General features: G+C 41.4%; 1 protein-coding gene across 1 annotated transcript in view; it reads left to right on the forward strand.

The window, feature by feature from the left end:
* The window catches only part of nudcd1 (NudC domain containing 1), a 125,759-nt gene that overhangs the window by 50,372 nt on the left and 52,887 nt on the right, over positions 1-22,500 (forward strand). Inside the window, exon 6 of the mRNA XM_063185987.1 lies at positions 20,142-20,355. Within this exon, the coding sequence (XP_063042057.1) occupies positions 20,142-20,355 (214 nt within the window). The remainder of the gene's footprint in view (positions 1-20,141; positions 20,356-22,500) is intronic.

The raw sequence follows: 22,500 nt of genomic DNA on the forward strand, positions 1-22,500 counted from the left end.
CTCTACAGGATGTTCTGTATTTTTTTTTCCGTCTATCAGAGAGAGCTGCTTGCTGTTATGCTGGCTATCAGTGTTAATTTTGTCGACTAGACTAAGACTAAATATATTAGTCGACTAACCTTTTGAGAGTTTAATCGACTAAATTCTGACTAACAAAAATGATCTGTGAAAGACTAAAACGAGACTAAAATGTTGAGGACTTTAAGTCGACTAAATAATGACTAAACAAAAATGATTTGTGAAAGACTAAAAGTGACTAAGACTAAGAACTAACTTTTAGTCGACTTAATTCTGACTAACAAAAATGATTTGTGAAAGACTAAAAACGACTAAGACGTAGACTTTTTTGGGGGGCTCAGACATAAATTGGTACAACCACAACTAAAACCTATAAATTAATTGTTAATTGGTAATTAACCTTTAAAGGGACACTATGGGATTTAAAAAATGATTAATTACAGCTGAATCCATCCACCGATTTTACTTTTTTATTTACGAATGTTAGGGGAGAAGCTTCTCTAACAAAACAAAAATCCCTTTACGAATACGTAGCACCAGCGACATATTCACATTTGTATGCACTATTGACTGCTTTACCAGAATGGCAATAACCAAGTCTCAGTGCATTACTAAAGGCCTTGTGTTTTATTGTATTGTGACTTAAACTAAAGACTAAAATGTTTAGACTAAAACTAGACAAAAATGTTGAGGACTTTTAGTCGACTAAATAATGACTAAACAAAAATTATTTGTGAAAGACTAAAACTAGACAAAAATGTTGAGGAATTTTAGTCGACTAAATAATAACTAAACAAAAATGATTTTTGAAAGACTAAAAGCGACAAAGACTAAGAATGGACTTTGACACAAGACTAAGACTAAGACTAAATAAAAAAATGGATGACAAAATTAACACTGCTGGCTATTTGGTTCCGTTTCTGGGGGCGATGGAGGGGTTAGAAAGGGTTTTGGGCGTATTGTATGGGGTGTCTAAAATGGGTAGTGCTCTGAGACCCTGATTGGGAGTGAAAAGGCTACTTCAGTGCAGCCACATACAACACCAGCACCTTGAAGCCTTCAAAAAACCTCCACAGGATGTTCTGTGTATTATTATTCTTTATTCCTCTATCTGAGAGTGCAGCTTGCTGTTACTGTATGCTGGCTATTTGGTTCCGCTTCTTGAATATTTTTATATATTATTTTTTGGTGGTGGGGGCTTTTCAAGCCTTTATTAGTTTTTTATGAGACGGTATAGTGGAGGGGAGACAGGAAGTGAGTTGGGAGATAGAGAGAGACGGGGAAGGGCTGGCAAAGGACCCGAGCCGGAAACGAACTCGGGTCGGCCACGTAGCAGACGAGTGCCCTACCTTTAGCGCCGCCAGAGATTCTTTATATAGAGATATGCCAACATAATAGGTTTCTATGGGCACCTAACGTGACCAGGTTCCGGTCTGCCTAAAGGGCCGTGTCATAATGCTCCTACAATGAATAGAACAGTCCTTAGGTCTGCCTAAGGGGGGGCATAATAGAACCAGGAAACAATGGGCCAATGGAACCTCTCTCTCTCTACTCTCTCTGGCGCCGCGTCTAGAATCATACATTTCCTCAAACTGTGTTGTTGACCATATTGAGAACTGATCCATCATCATGAGTTCCGGACTCGGACCTTTGCCTCGAACTGTGTCGCTCGCTGTTGTCTAATTTTTCTCTTCTTCTTTGTTGTTCTTCTTTTTAGCCCATTTCTCTTGACTCTGAGTCATTTGGTTTCCTGCTTTCATCTGGCTAATGCATCTCTATTTAGCATCCATTACGCCGTCTTTGCTTTGAGGACCCTGCTTGTTATAAATACAGAACTCGGCTCAAAAGACTCGTCTGTATGAATGAACGAATGAATGAATGAATGAATGAATGAATGAATGTATAAATGAGCCCCGTTCGTTCTTGTCTTGTCTTTTCTCACAATTCCTCTCTATAATCAAGCCCCTATTTCCCCCGTCTCGTCTGTGTGTATTGTGAAAGACCAGGCACCATCATACAGTTACGTATGGAGCAAACAAAAGACTGGGGAGATGGATTTGGCATAAATGCAGATGTTTCTTTTTGATCCAGCTGTATTTTTGCGTTTTAAAAAGGGCTGTTATAAAAGACGTGATGTCGTAACGCTCGCTGCTCATGTAACTTGCTCGTGTGTGTGTGTGTGCGTGCGTGTGCATGCGTGCATGCGCGTGTATGCATGCACGCACGCGAGTGTGTGTGTGTGTATGCGCACGAGTGTGTGTGTGCGAGTGTGCGTGCACGCGTGTGCATTTGTGTGTGTGTGCACACATGTGCGTTTGTGTTATATGTTATCATGATGTCTTTTTCTTAATCAAACAATGCCATTTTTACTGTTTTTGATGGACCACACAGAATAGCATGACAACACGTATGTCAATGTGCCTTAAACATTGTATCAAGCCGCCATCTGCCTTTCTTTCCAAATAGTGACTAAACTAACCATAATTATTATTATTTTTTAAAGTATGTTTTGGGGGCTTTTTGGGCCTTTATTATGGCAGGATAGTGTGAGAGGAGACAGGAAACAAGCTGGAGAGAGATATGGGGTAGGGCTGGGAAATGACCCCAACTGGACTGGAACCGGGGTCCCCATGGGCATGCAAGCCCAAATGTGGGGGGCTTAGCGCGCTGCTCCACAGCGCCCCCCTCTAACCATAATTATTGATATGAATGATATGACGATATGAGTAGGTGACTCTTCTCCATGTCATCCATTTTGAATTACCAAAGACAACTTTGGCTGCAAAACTTTAACTTAACTGTACTTTGGTCAGACCAGTAAATATTGCTTTAGTACTTGATCAAATCCTCATGAAGGGATCCAATTTTTCTGAATATTCATCATACATTTTGGATTTAAACAACTGGCGAAAAGGAAGAAAGGAGTCACACACAAAAGCTGAATGCAAAATCAAAATTGTATTAAACAAAGCCGAATAAAGTAAATAAAACCGACAGACAAGGGGCAAACAAATTTAAACAACTTAAATTACACACTACTCTGCCCTTAAATTGTTATTTAGTGGTCATTTTTCTACCCAAAACCACTGTGCTGTTGTTTGCTACACCATGTGTTAATCCCCTTGGAAGCAAAGTGTGACTCTGGCTACTTGATTGTGTATGTGTGTGCATGCGTCCGTGCAAGTGCGTGTGAGTGAATGTGTGTGTAAATGTGTGTGTGCATTTGTGTGCGTGCGTGCGAGTCTGTGTGTGCACGCGTGCGATTGTGTGTGTGTGTGTGTCTGTGTGTGTGTGTGTGTATGTGTGTGTGTGTGTGTGTGTGTGCGTGTGCGTGTGCGTGTGCGTGTGTGACTGCCCCTGGCGAAGGGCTGGTCTCCGAGCGATTAAGAAGCAGAAGAATGGAGGAGTCAGCCAGGGTCACAAATACTGTGTGTGTGTTATGTATGTGTGCGTGAGTATCCTTGTGGATACATGGACGTGTTGGCGTGCGTGCGTGTGTGTCCATATTAACATGTCTGCTCATCTCCACCTCCTGTTGTTTGCTGATCTATAACTGAAGAGTTCAGATGCAAAACCCCCTAACTCCATTTCTGAAGACCTGCACTTCTATATCTTTAGAGAAGTTTGGTTTACATTCATGTACTTGATAATACATATAAATAGTTATATTACATAAATAAAATGAAAAAATATGCAATTTTGATAGCTTTGTATTAAATAAAAATGAATTAAGATTATTTTCTGAAATGGCACTTAGGGGGTTTTGCATCTGAACTCTTCAACTATACTGTATCGTACTGTACTATACTATACTATACTAATAATCTTGTTACACATGAATTTTGATAAGAAAATGTAAAATACAACATGTTTTCTAAAAACGTGGTTTAGTTTTGAAATATTTTATTTATTATATTATTGTTGTTACTAACATTATTACATCATTCATTTCCTGTATCAGAATAGCAAACATATGAGTTGCAGCACTGCACTAGAAAGCCGTATGGCAGTTACTCCATGTAGTGAAGGGGAGTAGAGTTGCCCTGCTGGGACTCGAACCCAGACCTTCTGGGGTAGTAAACTGGGGCAACTCTACTCCCCTTCGCTACAAATGGTGTCAGAAGTGGGATGGCTACCGTGAGGGCATCGGAAGCGTACCCATTGTGTGTGAGCCGTAATTCCATGTGAGGGGCCCCCAGGATTGGTGACCCCGGTGTGAGGGACCCCAGTGATGGGTGAAGCATTGATGACGGGGCACACTGGATGGGAGAAGCATGATGGGCAGTTGCGTGAGGGACACCATGAGTGTGTGAAGCGCACGGGTGCGCTTCCCGAAGGGGAAGGCAGTGTGATGGAGTGACCATCACTAGGGTTGTGGATGCGTTCTGAGTAACATGCCATGAAGCCTGGCTCTTTGGTGTAGCGGTCAGAGCCCCAGTTTACTACCCCAGAAGGTCTGGGTTCGGGTCCCAGCTGGGCAACTCTACTCCCCTTCGCTACACTCCACCTTTTGTCAATTGAGTTTAGAGTAGACATTGACTTTATAATATGTCTATTTTGTTTTGTGACACGCCTTGTGTTTTCTACTGCTGCATTCAGTTTTTTTTAAATGTACTAAAACTACATTAAAAACCCAAGTTACTCTTAAACCCACGTTTGAATGGTCAGCCAGCATGGTAAACATTAGGCAAGGCAAGTTCATTTGTGTAGCGCATTTCATATAGAGATTTAATTCAATGTGCTTCACAAAAAAGAAGAAAAGTAAAAAGAAAGGAAACAAGAAAGAAGAAAAAATTATGGAATTGGTCCCCATTTTCCATTCTGTGGTGGCAACAGTTCTTAATGTTTTGCGAGGTGAGATCTTATTTCATTGTAGTCATTCTTATTCCAGCATGCAGGGCCGCTGACGGCTTTGGCTGGGCCCAGGACAAAGACCCATGAAGTGGCCCCAGACCCAATACATACAATGTAATGAGGATCCAATTCTGCGCCCCCACTCTCTCTGGGCCCGGGAGAATTCGAGACGATTCGTCGAATGAATTGGTGAGAGGGGACCATTCGAACAAAACGTTGGACCATTCGTAGAAGGCATGGGGCGTTTCGTGCAGTACCTGAGGATTTTTCGTCGAAGACCTAAGGACGTTACGTTCAATCCATGCAGACCTTTCGTGTAACTGGGCAGATGTTTAGTTTAGTCTGCCTATTTTATTAGCCTATTATTTTTTTATATTTTATCAAACTTGTGTGCCTACCACCACAATGCAATGAAAACAAAAATCGAACCATGTAGAAAGTGCGTGCGTCTCTATTTTTTTAAATTAATTATTAATTTTAGTTCAGGCTGCTTTTTTATCATTAGGCCTATTTTATAGCCTATTTTATATATACTATATTGTAACGGACTGCCTCTGCCTCCTCCGGAGTGAGATAACAGCGTTACCCCCTGTGAACTACACGCGCAGCCTATAAAATGGAGTTAATTTCAAATGGCGGGTGAGACTGTCAGGAAGCAACAAGCCGAGAGAGCAAGAGAGAGGGAACCATGAAGTGTGCGCCGAGAAGATCACCATTCGCAAGAATCGCTAAAGCCAGACATTGATGTGAGCTGTTCCAAATTGAGAGGGTTTTGCAAAAGTGCACTACTAAACGTAAGAAAAGATATTCGTTGTGTTGATATGAATTATTTCTAGTGTGTTGGTCACTGATTTTTATTCATTTTTGGAAAGGTAGGCAGTCTTGCTGCCTGGCTGGCGCCCATCTCATAACTACAGTCGTTTGCACCACTACAATATCAACGAAATGTTTTAAAATGTACGACATCAATTTAAAGGTAGGCCTAAGGGATAATGTATTGTCCACACATGAATAAGAAAATGTTTCCCTACGGGGCGAATAACACCCCCGACGCCGAAGGCGGAGTGCTGTTATCTCTGAAGGGAAATGTATTTTCCGTAGTCACGTGTGGACAATACATTATCCCGCTTATCCCGCCCTTACCAACATTATAAAGCATACATAGTTAACCATAGTTTATAGCGTGCGCAAAGAAAGATAGTTCGTGGAACGCTCATAATTTAAACAGGTTAACAAGCAACATGGTTTGGCTACTTTCTAACTTGTTACAGCCACATTGCGCTTCAAACTGTTTGCAGGCTGCCTCGTTCACCGCGCGATATCTACTAAACTCGGGTTCATAACATGATCATTTCTATCTAATCGGCACAGTATTCCAGAAAAAAGCATAGACAACCCAAACACTGATGTGCGCCCTGACCACCATCATTAGCCTATCGACCCTGATACAGGCAGAGCCTATCAAAGGGCGTTGAACACAATGGCTATGGACCTTTTCAGTAGGCTATGGTTGGGGAAGTAGGGCCTGCGTCGTGATTCACCGTTGGTGTTTGTATCAGCACACCAAAAGTTACCTCACTAACGTTAATGATGTTCTTTGCTGAGTAACCTAGCCAAATATATCCAGATAATCGTGAATTATGCAAAATAAAGTCTGCCAACATGTATTGCCATTCTAGGAGCGATAAGGAGAATGCCGCACAGGCGCGGAGAAAGGGTTCCTTTGACACAGAGAATGCTCTGTGTGGCTGCGCGCATGCAGTGTTTAGTTTGCAGGTATCAGGCAAATAATGGTGATCGATACGCCCTAGGTCCATAAGACTAACAGTAAAACAGGGACAATGACAAAAGGGATGAATTGCTTGAGGAAATCAAAAGGGACAGAGCGAAGTTATGACAACAAATTGACGTGCACCATTATGCAAGGCTACATGTAGTTATGATGGGTTAACCACTCAGTTACCGTTGCATTCATAATATGTAGCCTATGATAAAGATGACTTCAGCGCAGGATATCAGAAATAAACAAGACAGCGCAGATGGCTTTTAATTTTTAACATGGCCACATTATGCGTCAATACGCCAATGCGTATTAGGCTATTTATCATGAAACCTCAAATCGGAAGTAGCCTTATCTTGTACCCAGCACTTTTCAAACCTTACACGGGTTTATGGTAATTGTCCGGGCCAGCACTTTTGAAATCAAACGGACGCCCTTGCCTGCATGACATGTCATTTGCATGATAAGAGCACGGACGATCATGGACATACGATGGTACACACATAGCCACACACGCACACAACACGGTTCAGTTCAACGTTTATTGACCAGCAAGCGAGCAGCGCAGTACCAGCTGATTTGCTCTGGAATCTCGAAATGAAAACTGACTTTTCTTGGGAAAAGTGTTGCAAGAACATTGAACTCATTTAGTAGGCCTATCATTGTGCCAAGCGTGTGTCGCAATATTGTACTGGGGATATGTGTTGGGGAGGGCATTAACATTAGGCCTATGACAAAAACATTATCGGGGAGGATTGAGGATAAATCTTACACGTTTCCTTATTAATGGAAAATTAATTCCATGCTAATTCCAAGTATTCAAGAACCTAAACAATATGTAATTGCTCCACAGTTCAAGGGTTAGGCTATGGATATTGACACCTTTCCTCCGCGATCGCGGATAGCCCCCACCTTTGCGCTTCTCATCTGGCTGTCACGATATGGAACGGGAAGAGACAGTTCAAGACAAGCGGCATGACTGCAATTGTCAATACAGTAGCCTAAAAAACTGTTAACTGTTCAGCGGTGTGTAGTCAAATTATCACAGCGGTGGTAGATGATTTTATGAAGACCTGGAGGACAAAAACCAACAGACACAATTGCTGAGTGTGTATGCAGTATTTGTAACGAATGATTCTCCTGCCAGGATAGCGTTGGACTACAGAATAACCCATTTACATGTTGAATGTTGAGAGGAGGCATTTTGAAAAGTCGAAGACCTATTCACGAGGATATCATAGCTACCTTTCCTTGTCAATGTCCCATGCACTACAAAATATTCCAGAACCTCATCTGCGAAAGCTTTTTTTTTTAATGTGGTACACTTCAAGCTTCACAAAACCCACTGGTTAACAGCAGGTTTTACGCACACATTTCGAAGCGGTTAATCACAGATGCTGCTCTCTTCCTTGCTCTCCCTTGCACCCCAACGTACACTGGGTTTAATACACCCTGCAATACTGGCAAACTATTATTCAATTACCATTTCATTTGTTCATGCAAAGACGCGGCAGAGAGAGAACGCGCTCCTGTGCAGTGTTAACGTAGCGATTTAACGTCTCTCTCTCTCTCTCTCTCTCTCTCTCTCTCTCTCTCTCTCTCTCTCTCTCTCTCTCTCTCTCTCTCTCTCTCTCTACTGTAGCCATGGGCTTAACACAGGGGTTCTGTAATGTTTTCAACACTGTTAGGACCTATATTGTTTTCTGGCTCATGCGCGAACTATTTGTTGTCATTCAGAATCAGAAACATCAAAGTATCGGGAGACAGCTTTCTCTTGTTGCTGGTGCTTCGCATCTAAAAAGTTACCGGAAAGTCAGAAAACTCGCTGCATGACAATGTGCTCAATGGTCAATAGCCTACTTCTAGATGCACTATAGTCTAATCAGACGCGCGATGCTCTGATTCAAAGCGAGCACAAGGGTCAATAGCCTACTTCTAGACACATTAAACCGCACTGCTTTGATTCAAAGCGAGCAGGAGGCATTTTGACGATTTTTTTTTAAAATTTCACCTCTTACAATAGTGTCCAGTCCAGTGAATGATCCTGCATCCATGGCTAATTGGATAAAGCATACTAAGTGGATTTATCACATGTGAAACGAGAAGGCAGAAAGTGCAATTAGTTAATAAATGAAACAGTGTACACGTCAGTGCTGGTAAAAAAAGAGTTTTAATGACTTGCACAAAGTTGATGCTCGTTTGGTGAACTTCAAAACCTGCGCTGTATTCAATAAAAGCTGGGCATAACGCACATAAAGGACTGAAAATGAAAATACCCCTATATGTGGTACATATTCTATGTTGTAGCCTACTTCAGTTGTTGGTACCCAGACTTGCATTTTGTCGAGTAATGTCCATTTGAACCTCACGTGAAAGTAACGGGGATTGTGCTGCATTTGGTGGATGGAGCTGATATTACGCATATAATTCTACTGAATAAACATCCAACTGCGACCCAAACGGTAACTTGTCGTGGTAGTCTATGTCGAATATGCCTTAATTTGGCTGTTTGCTATTCGCCTCTGGCATCATCCGAGCATGTGTAGTGCGAGACGCCATTATGACCGTTGCGCGTAAATATTTGCAAGACGATGGGGCCGTCAAACACAGTAGGCTATGGATACTTATTTAACGACTTTAATGAAGATGTCATGTAGACTGTTTGACGGCCCCTTCCATAGGACAGCATCCATCCATCTATCCATCCCTTCCTCATCTTTACGCGCAACGGTAATAATAGCCATTACTTTTCTTGTAGACGTTGCGCATAATATTTTATTCATTATCGACTTATTTCAAGCAGCATTCCACTGTCCACTCTGCGTGGCCCTGTTGAAAACATGCATGGTTGCCACCACTTAAAAAGGTGCTTGGAGAGGAGGCAAAACTGGTACAATTTAGGCTGCATTAAAGCATACACGTTAGCTTTCACGTTGTGCGATGGATGGAGACAAGTTTGGAATCGCTCCCTCTCTCTCCCTCTCTCGCTCACACACACACGCGCGACATAATTCTCTGCACTTTTTGCAAGACTCTACTGTCACTTGACTCGTCTTATTGGATACCAGCCAAAATTGTAAGCTAGATAGCCAATAGTTTCGATTGTGCTGCTTGAACTGGAGGTATTTAAACTGCTAAAATGTAGGCTGCATTAAAGCATCCGCACGTTTGTGCGATGGGTGGAGACAACTTGGGAATCGCTGTAAGTTAGAGATTTTTTTTAAAACATAGGCTGGCAAGATGTAAATGACCTGCACTGCTTGAAAAAGACGATCGACTATGTGCCCCAGGCATCTTAAATACTAAAAACTAATAGGCGGATGGCGGGTGGATTCGGTTTTGGAAATTGGAGAAAAAACATTAGGGCGGGTGGATAGCAGGTGGATTAGAAATTCTAAGAAGCGGTTGCGGATGAAATAATACATCCACCGCGCACCTCTAGGCCTACTCCACACGTAGGTATATTCCAGACCTACAGAAGACGGTAGCTAGAAGCGTTCATCTAAAAAGTTACCGGAAAGTCAGAAAACTCGCTGCATGACAACCAAATGTGCTCAGTAGACGCACGCTGCCCTGATTCAAAGCGATTCCCGCCTCTCTGCCCGCAGCTGGGGCTAGGGCCTACTCAAATACTGTTCCAGAAATGTAAGGAGTAGAAAGTAACATAGGCCTACAGATATTTGTCAAAAATGTAACGGAGTAAAGTAACGGCGTAAAAGTGAAAAAAAGCTTCTCAAATATTGTTCCAGAAATGTAAGGAGTAGAAAGTAACCTAGATAATTGTCAAAAAATGTAACGGCATAAACGTAAAAAAACCGACAACATACCAGTTAAAATGAGTAGGCCTAAGTACATTTTATTTATGAAGCACATCTGAAAACAGCAAAAAAAAAAAACCATTTGATTTACATACTAGATTACTAGATAGGCCTACTAGATACATAGAGAGAGAGAGAGAGAACGCGCTCCTATGCAGTGTTAATATAGCGATTTCACTTCTCTCTCTCGCTCTTAGTGTTTTTGTTTTTGTTTTACTGTAGCCATGGACTTAACACGGGTGCAGGGGTTCCATAATGTTTTCCGACACTGTTATTTTTTCTGCCTCATGCGCGAACTATTTATTGTCATTCAGTTTGTGCCGTTATTAGGCCTAGGCCTATATGAATCGCGGGTAAATCAGTTATATATTAGTTATATATTTAGACTTCGAACAAAAGAAATAGGCCTAGGACACACGGGAATAATAGGATATAAAATAGGCAGCCTGACTGGATCGATGGACGATTTCCAACAATAAAAGACAGGATATGAAACAAAATAGGCAGCTTATTCAATTAATAAAACTATAGCCCAAGAACATTGCCTCGCTGGGCAGGGAGAGAGAGAGAGAGAGAGAGAGAGAGAGAGAGAGAGAGAGAGAGAGAGAGAGAGAGAGCGGTCCAGTGTTAATGTAACGATTTAACTTCTCTCTCTCTCTCTTTACTGTAGCCATGGACTTAACACAGGTGCATGGGTTCTGTAATGTTTTCAACACTGTTATATGCATAGTGCTCTGGCTCATGCGCGAACTTTGTTGTGTGTAAGGCAGACAGCATTCTCTTGTTGCTGGTGCTTCGCATCTAAAAAGTTACCGCCCAAGAACATTGCCTCGCCGGGCAGAGAGAGAGAGAGAGAGAGAGAGAGAGAGAGAGAGAGAGAGAGCGCTCCTATGCAGTGTTAACGATTTAACTTCTCTCTCTCTCTCTTTACTGTAGCCATGGACTTAATCGTAAAAACAACAACAACATAGCCTACCAGTAAAAACGAGTAGCCTAAGTACATTTTATTTATAGATTTACATGTTTAAATCAACAAAAAACAAATAGGCTATTTAAAATAGGCTAGACAAAACCGTTCAAATGAACATATTTAAATAGACAAAACCGTTAAAATGAGCATGAAAAAAGCTGATTCTAAGAAAACCCGTTAAAATGAGCATTAAAAAATCTGATTTACATTTCTAATATAGGCAGACTGAAGGGACCTTTAGTTGAAACCTAAGGATCTTTAGTTCAATTTTAAGGACCTTTCGTTGGCTTTTGCGGTAGACGGACCATCCTCGACTAAAGATCCCCAGCCTTATACTAATGGTCCAACGTTTTGTTCGAATGGTCCCCTCTCACCAATTCATTCGACGAAAAGACCTGATACGGCCCGGGACAAGTGAGCCCTTTGTCCCCCCCTCTCGACTCTCCTGCCAGCATGTAGGGCAATGTTTCCCAACCTTTTTTGTCTTGTGTACCCCCTAGCCTTTTCATTGTGCCATGAGTACCCCCTAAGTCAAGTTCTATATCGCTTTCTCCATCCCAATGTAACTAAGCTCCATATGTTTGTTAAAATTAAAATTTTCCAAGTACCCCCTGCAGTGTGCTCGCGTACCCCTAGTGGTACACGTACCCCTGGTTGGGAAACACTGATGTAGGGTATGGCCAGCAGGATGCAGGGATTTGTTTCCATAGCACTGCTTTGGTATCTACCTTTATCTTTAAGGCGTGATCTTATTGCATTGCAGCAGGTGTTGAGTATTGAAGGTGAGTGACAAGCCAGCGTAGCATGACAACCTCCTCCAGGCATGCTAGCAGTAGTAGTACACCGTGCCTACTCATCTGTGTTAAACCGTGTGTGTGTGTGTGTGTGTGTGTGTGTGTGTGTGTCTGTGTCTGTGTCTGTGCGCGTGTGAGAGAGAGTGTGAGTGTGTGTGTGTGTGTGTGTTAGCCTTCCCCGCGTGCGTGCGTGTGTGCCTTCCCTACGTGTGTGTGTGTGTGTGTGCATGCGCATGCATGCTTGAAGACACATTGATTTCTGTATGGATGGACGCACCGAAAAAGCGTCCTACCTGAACATCTAAGCAGAAGCCTATTGAAACCTGTTGCTCTGCAATTACCCACAAAAGCAGGCAGACCCATCAGATCCTGACAGGCAAGCGTGTGTGTGTGTGTGTGTGTGTGTGCGTGTGTGTGTGTGTGTGTGTGTGTGTGTGTGTGTGTGTGTGTGTGTGTGTGTGTGTGTGTGTGTGTGTGTGTGTGTGCGTGTGCGTGCGTGTGCGTGCGCGTGCGCGCTGGCTCGCAGGCCTAAAGAAAATGACAATTGATGTACCAATGTATTCACTGGGCAAAATTATACCAAGGTGTGTGTGAGAGAGATAGTGTGTGTGTGTGTTGGCTCGCAGGCCTAAAGAAAATGACAATTGAAATGAAAATGACAATTGATGTACCAATGTATTCACTGGGCAAAATTATACCAAGGTACTTTTTTTTGGGCTGTCATTTCTTTCAAATCAACCAGTGTTGTATTTTTGGTATGTGTGTGAAATACATAATCCCCTATTAATGCAGTTGAAATTCAAATTCAGGCTAAAATTATGTTTAATTAACATCTGGTAGGGGGGGGGGGGGGGATAATCATCAAGTTCCAAATTTCAACACGCCCATTTGGGACTTGATTAACACTATAAATACAAGAACTTTGACACCAAAAGTAACTCTGTATCTTGAAAATAACCCCCCACCCCTTGAAAATGAAAAAAATAACCCAAAAGTGACATTTTCTGCCCATTCCGCCTGGTATGCATAAGCTATTTTTACTGTTTGCTTATATACCATGGCATAAATGCCTTTAAATCCATTTGATATTTAATTAACACTATTAATAGAAGAAATGTTACACCTCAAAGTGACTCTGTATCTTGAAAATACCCCCCCCCCCCTCTTTAATATTAAGAAAATAACACAAAAACAGAGTTTTTTTTTAACCTGTTCTGCCCTTTGTATGCATTCACTATTCTTACAGTCTGCCAATACTGTATATATTACAGGCTCTAGGCCCAATAAGAGGACATACAACATTGGTGTATTCAGGTAAAGTGGGCCACTTTGGGCCATTCACTTGCAAAAAAGTGGCCCAATTTCCCTGAATTCTCCATACATGAAAATAGACATCAAAAGAAGGAGAGAGGGGGGAGAAATGTTGCATACGCATGTACAAAAATACCATCAGTCATGACAGTCTTAAGAGGCAGCCATACCAGTGCTTCTACATGATTGATATCTGACAGAGCTGCATCTGGGGCTTGTGAGAATCCTTATAATACAGTTTTGAGACAGTTTTCCAGACGACAAATGAACTTAAGCATCAACTTCTTAAAGAGAGCCTGTAAATTACTTAGTCCTGAGTCACAAAATACTTTACTAGCACTGCACCTTCAAGGGGTTTTCAGCAATATATCAAGAAATCATTATATTACTTCATTATGCTACTTGGAATTTACGCAGGGTCTTTTTTGTAGCTGACCCATAATGGGGCTGAATACAGAGGAGAAACAAGTTTACTTTCACATCATCAGAACAAACTTGTCTAACTAACATTTTTGCTTGGACATGCAACACTCATCTCTGTCTATATGTCAGTATCATCTCCCTTCTCAGTGATAATGTGCCCAAGATATTTTGTACTGCTTGATACACATATTGATTGCCCTGGCAGATAAAACGTTTGAACTTTACAATCTTCCTGGGCTCTATATATAAACACAACACTATTTTTTTGCATTATACTGTACATCAAAATCAACCCCATGCTCAGAGCACACATTCAGGAGTTGCTGAAACCCAACAGTGCTGGGGGACATAATGGCCTGATCATCTGCATACATCAAATGGTTTAAAACCGTGTTTCCTATCAGACATCCTGTCTTACACCTCCCCAGTTGTTTGGAGAGGTTTTCTATGTAGGCTATTGGTTGAACAGGGCTGGAGATAGGAGTCCCCCTTGTCTAACTCCACTGCATACACAGAAAGGAGTAGATCGACTGTTTCCACATTTCACCTGCATTTGTTGATTTGCATATCAGTAAACCAGAATCCGTATGATGCACCTCAAACTTTTCCACAACTAGAGACAGAATTAAGGTCTCAATTTGCTGTAGAGCTGCCCTTTTGCTTTCTGTAAAGGGGTGGGGAACCTTTTTAATTCGAAGTGCCACTTTGGATTGCTTCAAGGGTCGTAAAAGTCCTCCAAGGGCCGTAACTATGAACGCAAACCAGGATTTCCCCCTGCACTTCAGGCCTATATTGAAGGCAGCCACCTTTACAACAGACCCTACCATCTCTAGGTCCCCTGAATATAACTGAATTGTATTGCAGATGGAATTTTAAGATTCCTTTACAAAATATGTCATAGTTCATATGAAGCTGCATAATATTCAAATTATATCGGGGCATGGATAAAACGGCCTCGAGACATACAGTCCCAAGAAAAAGTTTGTACACCCTTTGAAATGTCTTACCTTTCTGTTAAAATTGGTCATAAAACATGGTCTGATCTTCCCGGAAATCACAAGAAGGAACAACCAGAGTCTGCTTTAACTAATTCAACCCCAGGATTTACAAGTTTTCATATTGTCATTGGCCATAAGATGTAAACATTCACAGGACAGCAAGGCATAAGTAAGTACACCCTAGCATTCAATAGGTTTTAACCCTAAGTTAGTCACAATAACCTCAACCAGATGTTTCCTGTAGTTGCAGATCAGATTAACAAAACAATCTGGATGTATCTGGTCTCCCTCTTCTTTAGAAAACTGCCTCTCGTCAGCAAGGTTTGTGGGATGTCTGGAGTGCATAGCTTTCTTGACTTCATGCCATATAATCTCAATTGTTTTTTGTCAGGGCTTTGACTGGGCTATTCCAGAATGTGTATTTCATTATTATGAAGACATTCTAAAGTCGATTTGCTTCTAAAGTATGGGTTGTTGTCACATTTCAGGACCCATACTCTTGTGTGCTTCAACTGTTTGACAGACTATCTCACTGTTTTCAGTAAAATATCTCAATAAACTTCTGAGTTCATTGTTCCACTGATAATAGCAAACTGAAAAGGGCCTGAGGCAGGAAGGTAGCCGCATATAATGATGCTCCCGCCACCATACTCAAAGGTGGAGATGATGTTTTGGTGAAGGTGTGGTTCTCCAGTTCTCCTCCAAACATGACATTGTGTGTTCCCCTGAACAATTCAACTTTGGTTTCAACGTTGGTCTACAGAATATTTTGCAGTAATTCTATAAAGCATATAAATGCTTTTTCACAAACCTCAAAGGTGCAGCAATATTTTTTTGGACAGAAACCCCATTAATTTTAGATTGACAGAATTAATCCCATTTTTAGCTATTCTTGGTTACATCTCCTCTTCTGAGTATGGTGGCGGGAGCATCATTATATGCGGCTTCCTTGCTGCCTCAGGCCCTTGACAGTTTGCTATTATCTGTGGAACAATGAACTCAAATTTATTGTGATATTTTACAGAAAAAACGTGAGGAAGTCTGTCACACAGTTGAAACACACAAGAGTATGGGTCCTGAAATGTGACAACAACCCATACTTTAGAAGCAAATCGACTTTAGAATGGCTTCATAATAATGAAATACACATTCTGAAATAGCCCAGTCAAAGCCCTGACAAAAACAATTGAGATTATATGGCATGAAGTCAAGAAAGCTATGCACTCCAGACATCCCACAAACCTTGCTGACGAGAGGCAGTTCTCTAAAGAAGAGGGAGACAAGATACAAACAGATTGTTTTGTTAATCTGATCTGCAACTACAGAACAAGTCTGGTTGATGATAACTGAGGGTTAAAACCTACTTAATGCAAGGGTGTACTTACTTATGCCCTGCTCTCCTGTGAATGTTATGGCCTTATGACCAATAAAAATATGATAACATGTAAATGTTTGGGTGGAATTAATTAAAGCAGACTCTGGTTGTTCCTTCTTGAGATTTCCGGGAAGATCAGACCATGTTTTATGATCAATTTTGACAGAAATGTAAGAAATTTCAAAGGGTGTACAAACTTTTTCCTGGGACTGTAGGTTCCCCACCCCTGTCCTAGTATATGGCACTGTATATCCTTGTAGTATCCTTGTCAAAGACCTCATCAGATTCCCCAGCACTTTTCCAATGTCCAAACATAGTGTTGCCTACTTCTATCACAGCTGAGCTCGCCTCACTGATAGAATATGACTGTCTGCTGGGAATTTCAATGGTTTTCTTGCAGTCAACCAGCAGCCACTATGTATTATGTAAATGTACCTTATCACATTAGAACATTGCAACATCTGACAGGTGAACCAAAGTATTCTCTTAAGATGTGTATATGTATCTTTAATGATAAAAGGGGGGAAATGGGGCAAAAAATATGTCCGATTTAGTTTTTTGGGTGGGGTGGGGGGTTTATTTCATGATAGGTACCAACTTCCAATACAAAATATCTCTCAAATGACCCAATGCACCATCCCTGAAGTGGGCGTAATCATTTTCATTTTAGGCCATTTTAGGCCATTTATCCCCCTCCCCTACATCTCGGTGATCATCTCTTTCGTACAATTTATATTCCGTTTGATACACATTCCAATGAACATAATTCTGCATACTTGATTGCCCTTAACTGAGTGAGATTGCTTTAAAAACGGTGTGCGTGGTGAAGGCCTCGTCAGGGCTGCTGGCTGCTTTTGCCGGGCACAAGACAAAGTCATCTGGAAGGGCCCCTCTCTCAAAACAATGTTAATGTACTTTTAGAGTACTTTTATTAATCCCGAAGGAAATTATTATTAATACTATTACTACTAATAATAATAATAACTAGGGATGCAAATTATCGATTAATTCATTAATCATTAGTTGATAGCCTTATCGATCGACTTACGATTAATTGATAAGCGGCGTTTTCCCCCCGAAATCTCAATGTTTCTCGAAAAAATAACTACTAAATCTAATTTTTAAAATTAAAAATTGAGATAAAATCCCACATTTAAATTGGTTCTATTTCAATTATTTAATCCAAAGGTGTTTTAATTATTCCCACTATTCACACTCCTCTTCACACACACTTTTCACATGCCTATTTCACCTGGGTTTCTTGTAGGTTGAATTGTCGATTAATTGCGATTAATGTTTTTTAATCGATTAATGCATTGTTCGATTAAAGTCGATTAATCGATTAATCGTTTGCATCCCTAATAATAGCGAGTATAATAATAGTATTAACATTAAATCAATAATAAATAATGTTCCTTAATTTCCTTATTAAAAGTACTCTACTCGATGTAATGAGAACCCAATTCTGGGCCTCCTCTTTCCCTGGGCCAAGGACCACTGGCCCCTTTCTTACCCCCCTGTCGGCTTCCCTGTTCCTCACAGATGGCTGCTTAAGGAAATATTGGATGGCAATATAAAGACTCCAAATCACATCTTGGCATATCCCACGTTAAATTTGTATTACATTACATAACATTACTACATCATTTCTGGCAGGCATACCGTGAGTGTTTAAGTGGAAATGCTTATTTTAAGACATGAGCAACTGTTGCCTCAGTCCACAGAATGCAACAATATTACGTGATAAAGCCTGATGGGACTGATGGTTTTATTAATCCTCTATTGTCAGGAATGGACACCACTGTTTTGTTTTTCCATCACACACAGGCTACCCTTTGACATTTGTCTCTAAAGACAAATTGCATTTATTTGACACAGACAAATGGACGCAAGAAAACAAACAATTTTATCAAGACACTATGGTCAATTCATGGTCCATTTTATTTAGCTGTACAAACAGCTCCTTCTTTCTTTTCTGGCTTTCTGCACTGGCGGATTTCCAAGACCTCCACAAATCATGTCCCTTGATTTATTGCTGTGTGTCATAACAATAATTAAATTTAATTGTCTACCAGAGGTCAAATTGAAGGTCGAATCGAATGTGCGTTTTCAAAAAGCGTTTGACCTTGTCAGTGACTGTGACTGAATGCCTCATGACCTTTCATTTGCAAGAGGGCTAGCATTCTTTTAGAAGAGAACTGAATGTGACACGTACAAACACACACACACGCACACGCACACACACAGACACACACACACACACTCACACACGCTCCAGACAGATTTACACAATGAAGCTACAATAATTGCAGACATTTCCTTGAAATTCAAGGTGCAGATTTCAACACTGTACACTAGAGCGATGACATTTTACAACAGTATCACAAAAGCGTGGTCATATCTGGTAATGTAGTAAGTAATGATTCTCATCCCGTTTGCTTTGCAGAGCCACATGTCTGGCGAGAGCCAAGTTGCACATCACCGCCTTGTTTCTTTTTTAAAAAAGATATTTTTTGGTGTTTTTTACTTTATTTATGATAGTATAGTGAAGATGGTGACAGGAAGCGAGTGAGGAGAGAGACGGGGAAGGACCGGCAAAGGACACGGGCCGGGATTCGAACCCTGGTCGGCCGCATAGCAAATGAGTGCCCTCACCGCTTGTTTCTGATGTTTCCGCCTCCTTCTGACTACAAATCTAGCATCAGCGTTACTAGTTCTGGCCAAGTCATGGTAGTCAAGAGCTTGCCGTTTCTGATTCGCCTCAGGTGCTCTAGAATAGATCAACTCTCCTCGCTCCTGATTGGTCTGTCGAATTTGGCGTCTTTTCGGCCTAGCCGTGGCTCTAACGGTTGGGCACTGGACTGCTATGCGGGCGACCCGGGTTCGATTTCTGGCCCGGGTCATTTTGTGATCCTTCCCCATCTCTCTCTCTTCCAGCCATTTCCTGTCTGTTATCCACTGTCTTATCAAATAATAAGGGCACAAAAGCCCTAAAAAATAGAATTGTTGCAGAATGAAAATCTCTCACCACCACTTGTTCCTGATTGTTTTAACACATAAGTTTTTTCTTTTGCTTCAGACATGTACAAGTTTTTTTTTTTTAATCTTTTACCTGTCAAGTGAAAAGAAGTCCCGCACACTGTCCATTCTACCAACAAACTTTAATACAACGTTTCGGTCATCCGACCTTCTTCAGGTAAAGTTACTTTTAACTTTACCTGAAGAAGGTCGGATGACCGAAACGTTGTATTAAAGTTTGTTGGTGGAATGGACAGTGTGCGGGACTTCTTTTCACTTGACTGACAACCCGGCTGGGATAACATCCTACGCACCTGCCCAACTACAGAGGTGTGCAAAAGCGTCTTTATTGAACTTAAATCTTTTACTTGACATGTGGCCCTCTGATGAAGACGGAAGCTAGGCCGTTGAAAGATAACAGGTAGAAGATAACAAACACGTCTGAAGGGAAAGAAAAACAAACATGTTACTACAACACTTAGACATAATGAACGTCAGATCACCTTCACACACAGACTGCAGGGGAGGGGGGGGGGGGGGTTGGGAGACTGTGGGTGGGATGGGAAACTCTGGGATGGACAGTGTTTGTTTGATTCTTTGTCTTTTGTTGTATGAAGGCCTGGTTTCTAGGATCTATTCCTGTCTTTATTTTTATTTTTTGTTGCTTGTTGTTTTTTTGTTTGTTTGTTTGCCCTGTTGTCTTTGTTCATTAATGTTCAATAAAAAAAAGAATAAAATAAAAAGACAATGAACGTCATGCATCTACCTGATTGTGGTTTCAGAGCCGGTCTACTTCTGGCAGCAGACGGAGGCGGACGTGACGGTGTTCCTGCGACTGCCCGAGGGGGTGACCAAGGACGCCGTGTGCTACCGTCTGACGCCGGAGCGCCTGAGCGTGGGGGTGCAGGGATCCCCCGAACCCCTGCTGGAGGGGAGCCTCCACGCCCCTGTGGACCCCGACGCCAGCACATGGACCCTGGAGGACAACAAGAAGAGGTCAGAGGTCACAACACCTGGGTTACGGTAGCCTGATAAACCAGCCTAAATGTGAGATTGGATGTGTAATTTAGTCTGGCCCCGATGAATAGTACATCCGAAGATTGTTGATGAGAACAACCCGTTGTCTTTCAAACCGTGCCTGTGCCTATAGGCCAACGCTCTGACCAATCAGCGCCATCTTTCTCGTTGATGTGCTTTCCCAGTTTTGCAAGCTTCGTCGTCACTCCCTCAAAACCCTGCCCAGACCACTTGCAGCCAAAAAATGTTGGCGTCCAGTGTGTGCCACTGGTTTACTAGGCTAGCGTTATGGTAGAATTAAAATTGGGTGTCATCGGTTCAGCCGTGACTTAGTTGGCTGGGCACTGGACTGCAATGCGGTCATTTCCCGATCCTCCCCTAACTCTCTCCCACTCATTTCCTGTCCCACTCTTCAATGTCCTGACTAAATAAAGTGAAAACCCCCCAAAATATATATGTATATATATATATAAGAAATGAAGTATCATCATCATTATTTGTTTATAGGTATTTACAACAGTTCAGAACAACACCTGGGTTATGGTAGTTAAAATAAAGTATCATCATTGTTTTGATACACACATGAAACACACACACACACACGACACACGACACACGACACACGACACACACACACACACACACACACACACACACACACACACACACACACACACACACACACACACACACACACACACACACACCCAATGGAGTACATCAGCCCATTATGCTGTACAGTATGCACATTGTTCTCAAAGAAGACGGGAGGAAAACAACCACATAAATATATCCTCCTTCATCTTTGTACACACACACACACACACACACACACACACACACACACACACACACACACACACTAGGGGTGGTACGGTTCACAAAAGTCACGATTCGGTCCATATCACGGTTTCAAGGTCACGGTTTTCGGTTTTGTACGGTTCTGTTTTTTTTTTTTAAATAAATAAAATTCATTATGCACTGGAAATGTATAATATAAAAATTACAATGAAAATGTAAGCTTATCATGGGCATGTTGAATTTGACTTCATTTAACCTGTAACTGAAAGAGGAAAGATATCAATGATTTTAACATGCTTCCATTTATTTCACAAAAAGGGAGAACTAAGTCCTAACTTTTAAGTTGACAAATATTCAAATATTACATACTATAACACATTTGACGTGTAAAAATAAAACAGCTACACTCCTGTAGGCAATGGGACCATTAGGTCAGTGCAGTATGACTATTTTGGTTAATGACACACTGAGAACGAATTGTACTTTTATTTTGATACCACTTTCTGTGAGTTTTGCGCTTAGGATGAATCAGTTGCTTCCTATCATGAAACTGCCGGCCGTGAGAAGCATAGAAGTAAAATCAGAAGTCAAATTCAATTTTAAGTGAACAAGTGATAGGGTTAAGTTATGTTAAAATGTGACAGTTAAGGTAACAAATAATTTAAAAAGATTGGGTTTTTTTTAGAAGTGTATGCACAAGAATGTTTAAAAAAAAACTCCTATGAAGCTGAGCCTGTTAAAACAGTCAACTTTTATTTTGGTTAGCCTATAGTGTTAAACATCAATGTTAACTAGGCCACAGCACAAAGTCCCTTTCATTCCATCAGAGTTTAACTGGCTACATATATTTAGGCCTAACAGTTGATTCCAGTTAAGGACAGTGCAGTGAATCTGATGGATATGTTCAATTATCTCGCATTTTGCCGTCCGGAATCCCCATTCAATGCCGCGTGGATATAGCCTACACTAGGCTACTGTAACGCTACTGTAACTGTACTGTAGTCTACTTTGTTCTGCTAATCTGTCATTTTTGTAAATTCATGTTCATTTAATTTAAATTGGTCAGAATAAATAATGGGGGCAGTCACTTGCGCTCTGGAGAGAGAGAGGGGAGAGGGAGACGCTGCTGACCGACCTGCAGTTGCGCAGGCTACTGTAGCCTAGTCAGCTGGTGCATGCTGTTACATGTTGGCTGATAGAAATCAGTCTTTCCACATCCAATATCCTACGTAGTCTTTGTGTTGTATGCTTGTAAAAGTAGTAGGATTTTAATTGCGTCGTCCGCCGGTGGTCACTCTCTCTTTTTTTTTTCGAAACCGTGGG

The sequence above is a fragment of the Engraulis encrasicolus genome, chromosome 20 (genome assembly GCF_034702125.1).
Source record: "Engraulis encrasicolus isolate BLACKSEA-1 chromosome 20, IST_EnEncr_1.0, whole genome shotgun sequence".
Taxonomy (NCBI): domain Eukaryota; kingdom Metazoa; phylum Chordata; class Actinopteri; order Clupeiformes; family Engraulidae; genus Engraulis; species Engraulis encrasicolus.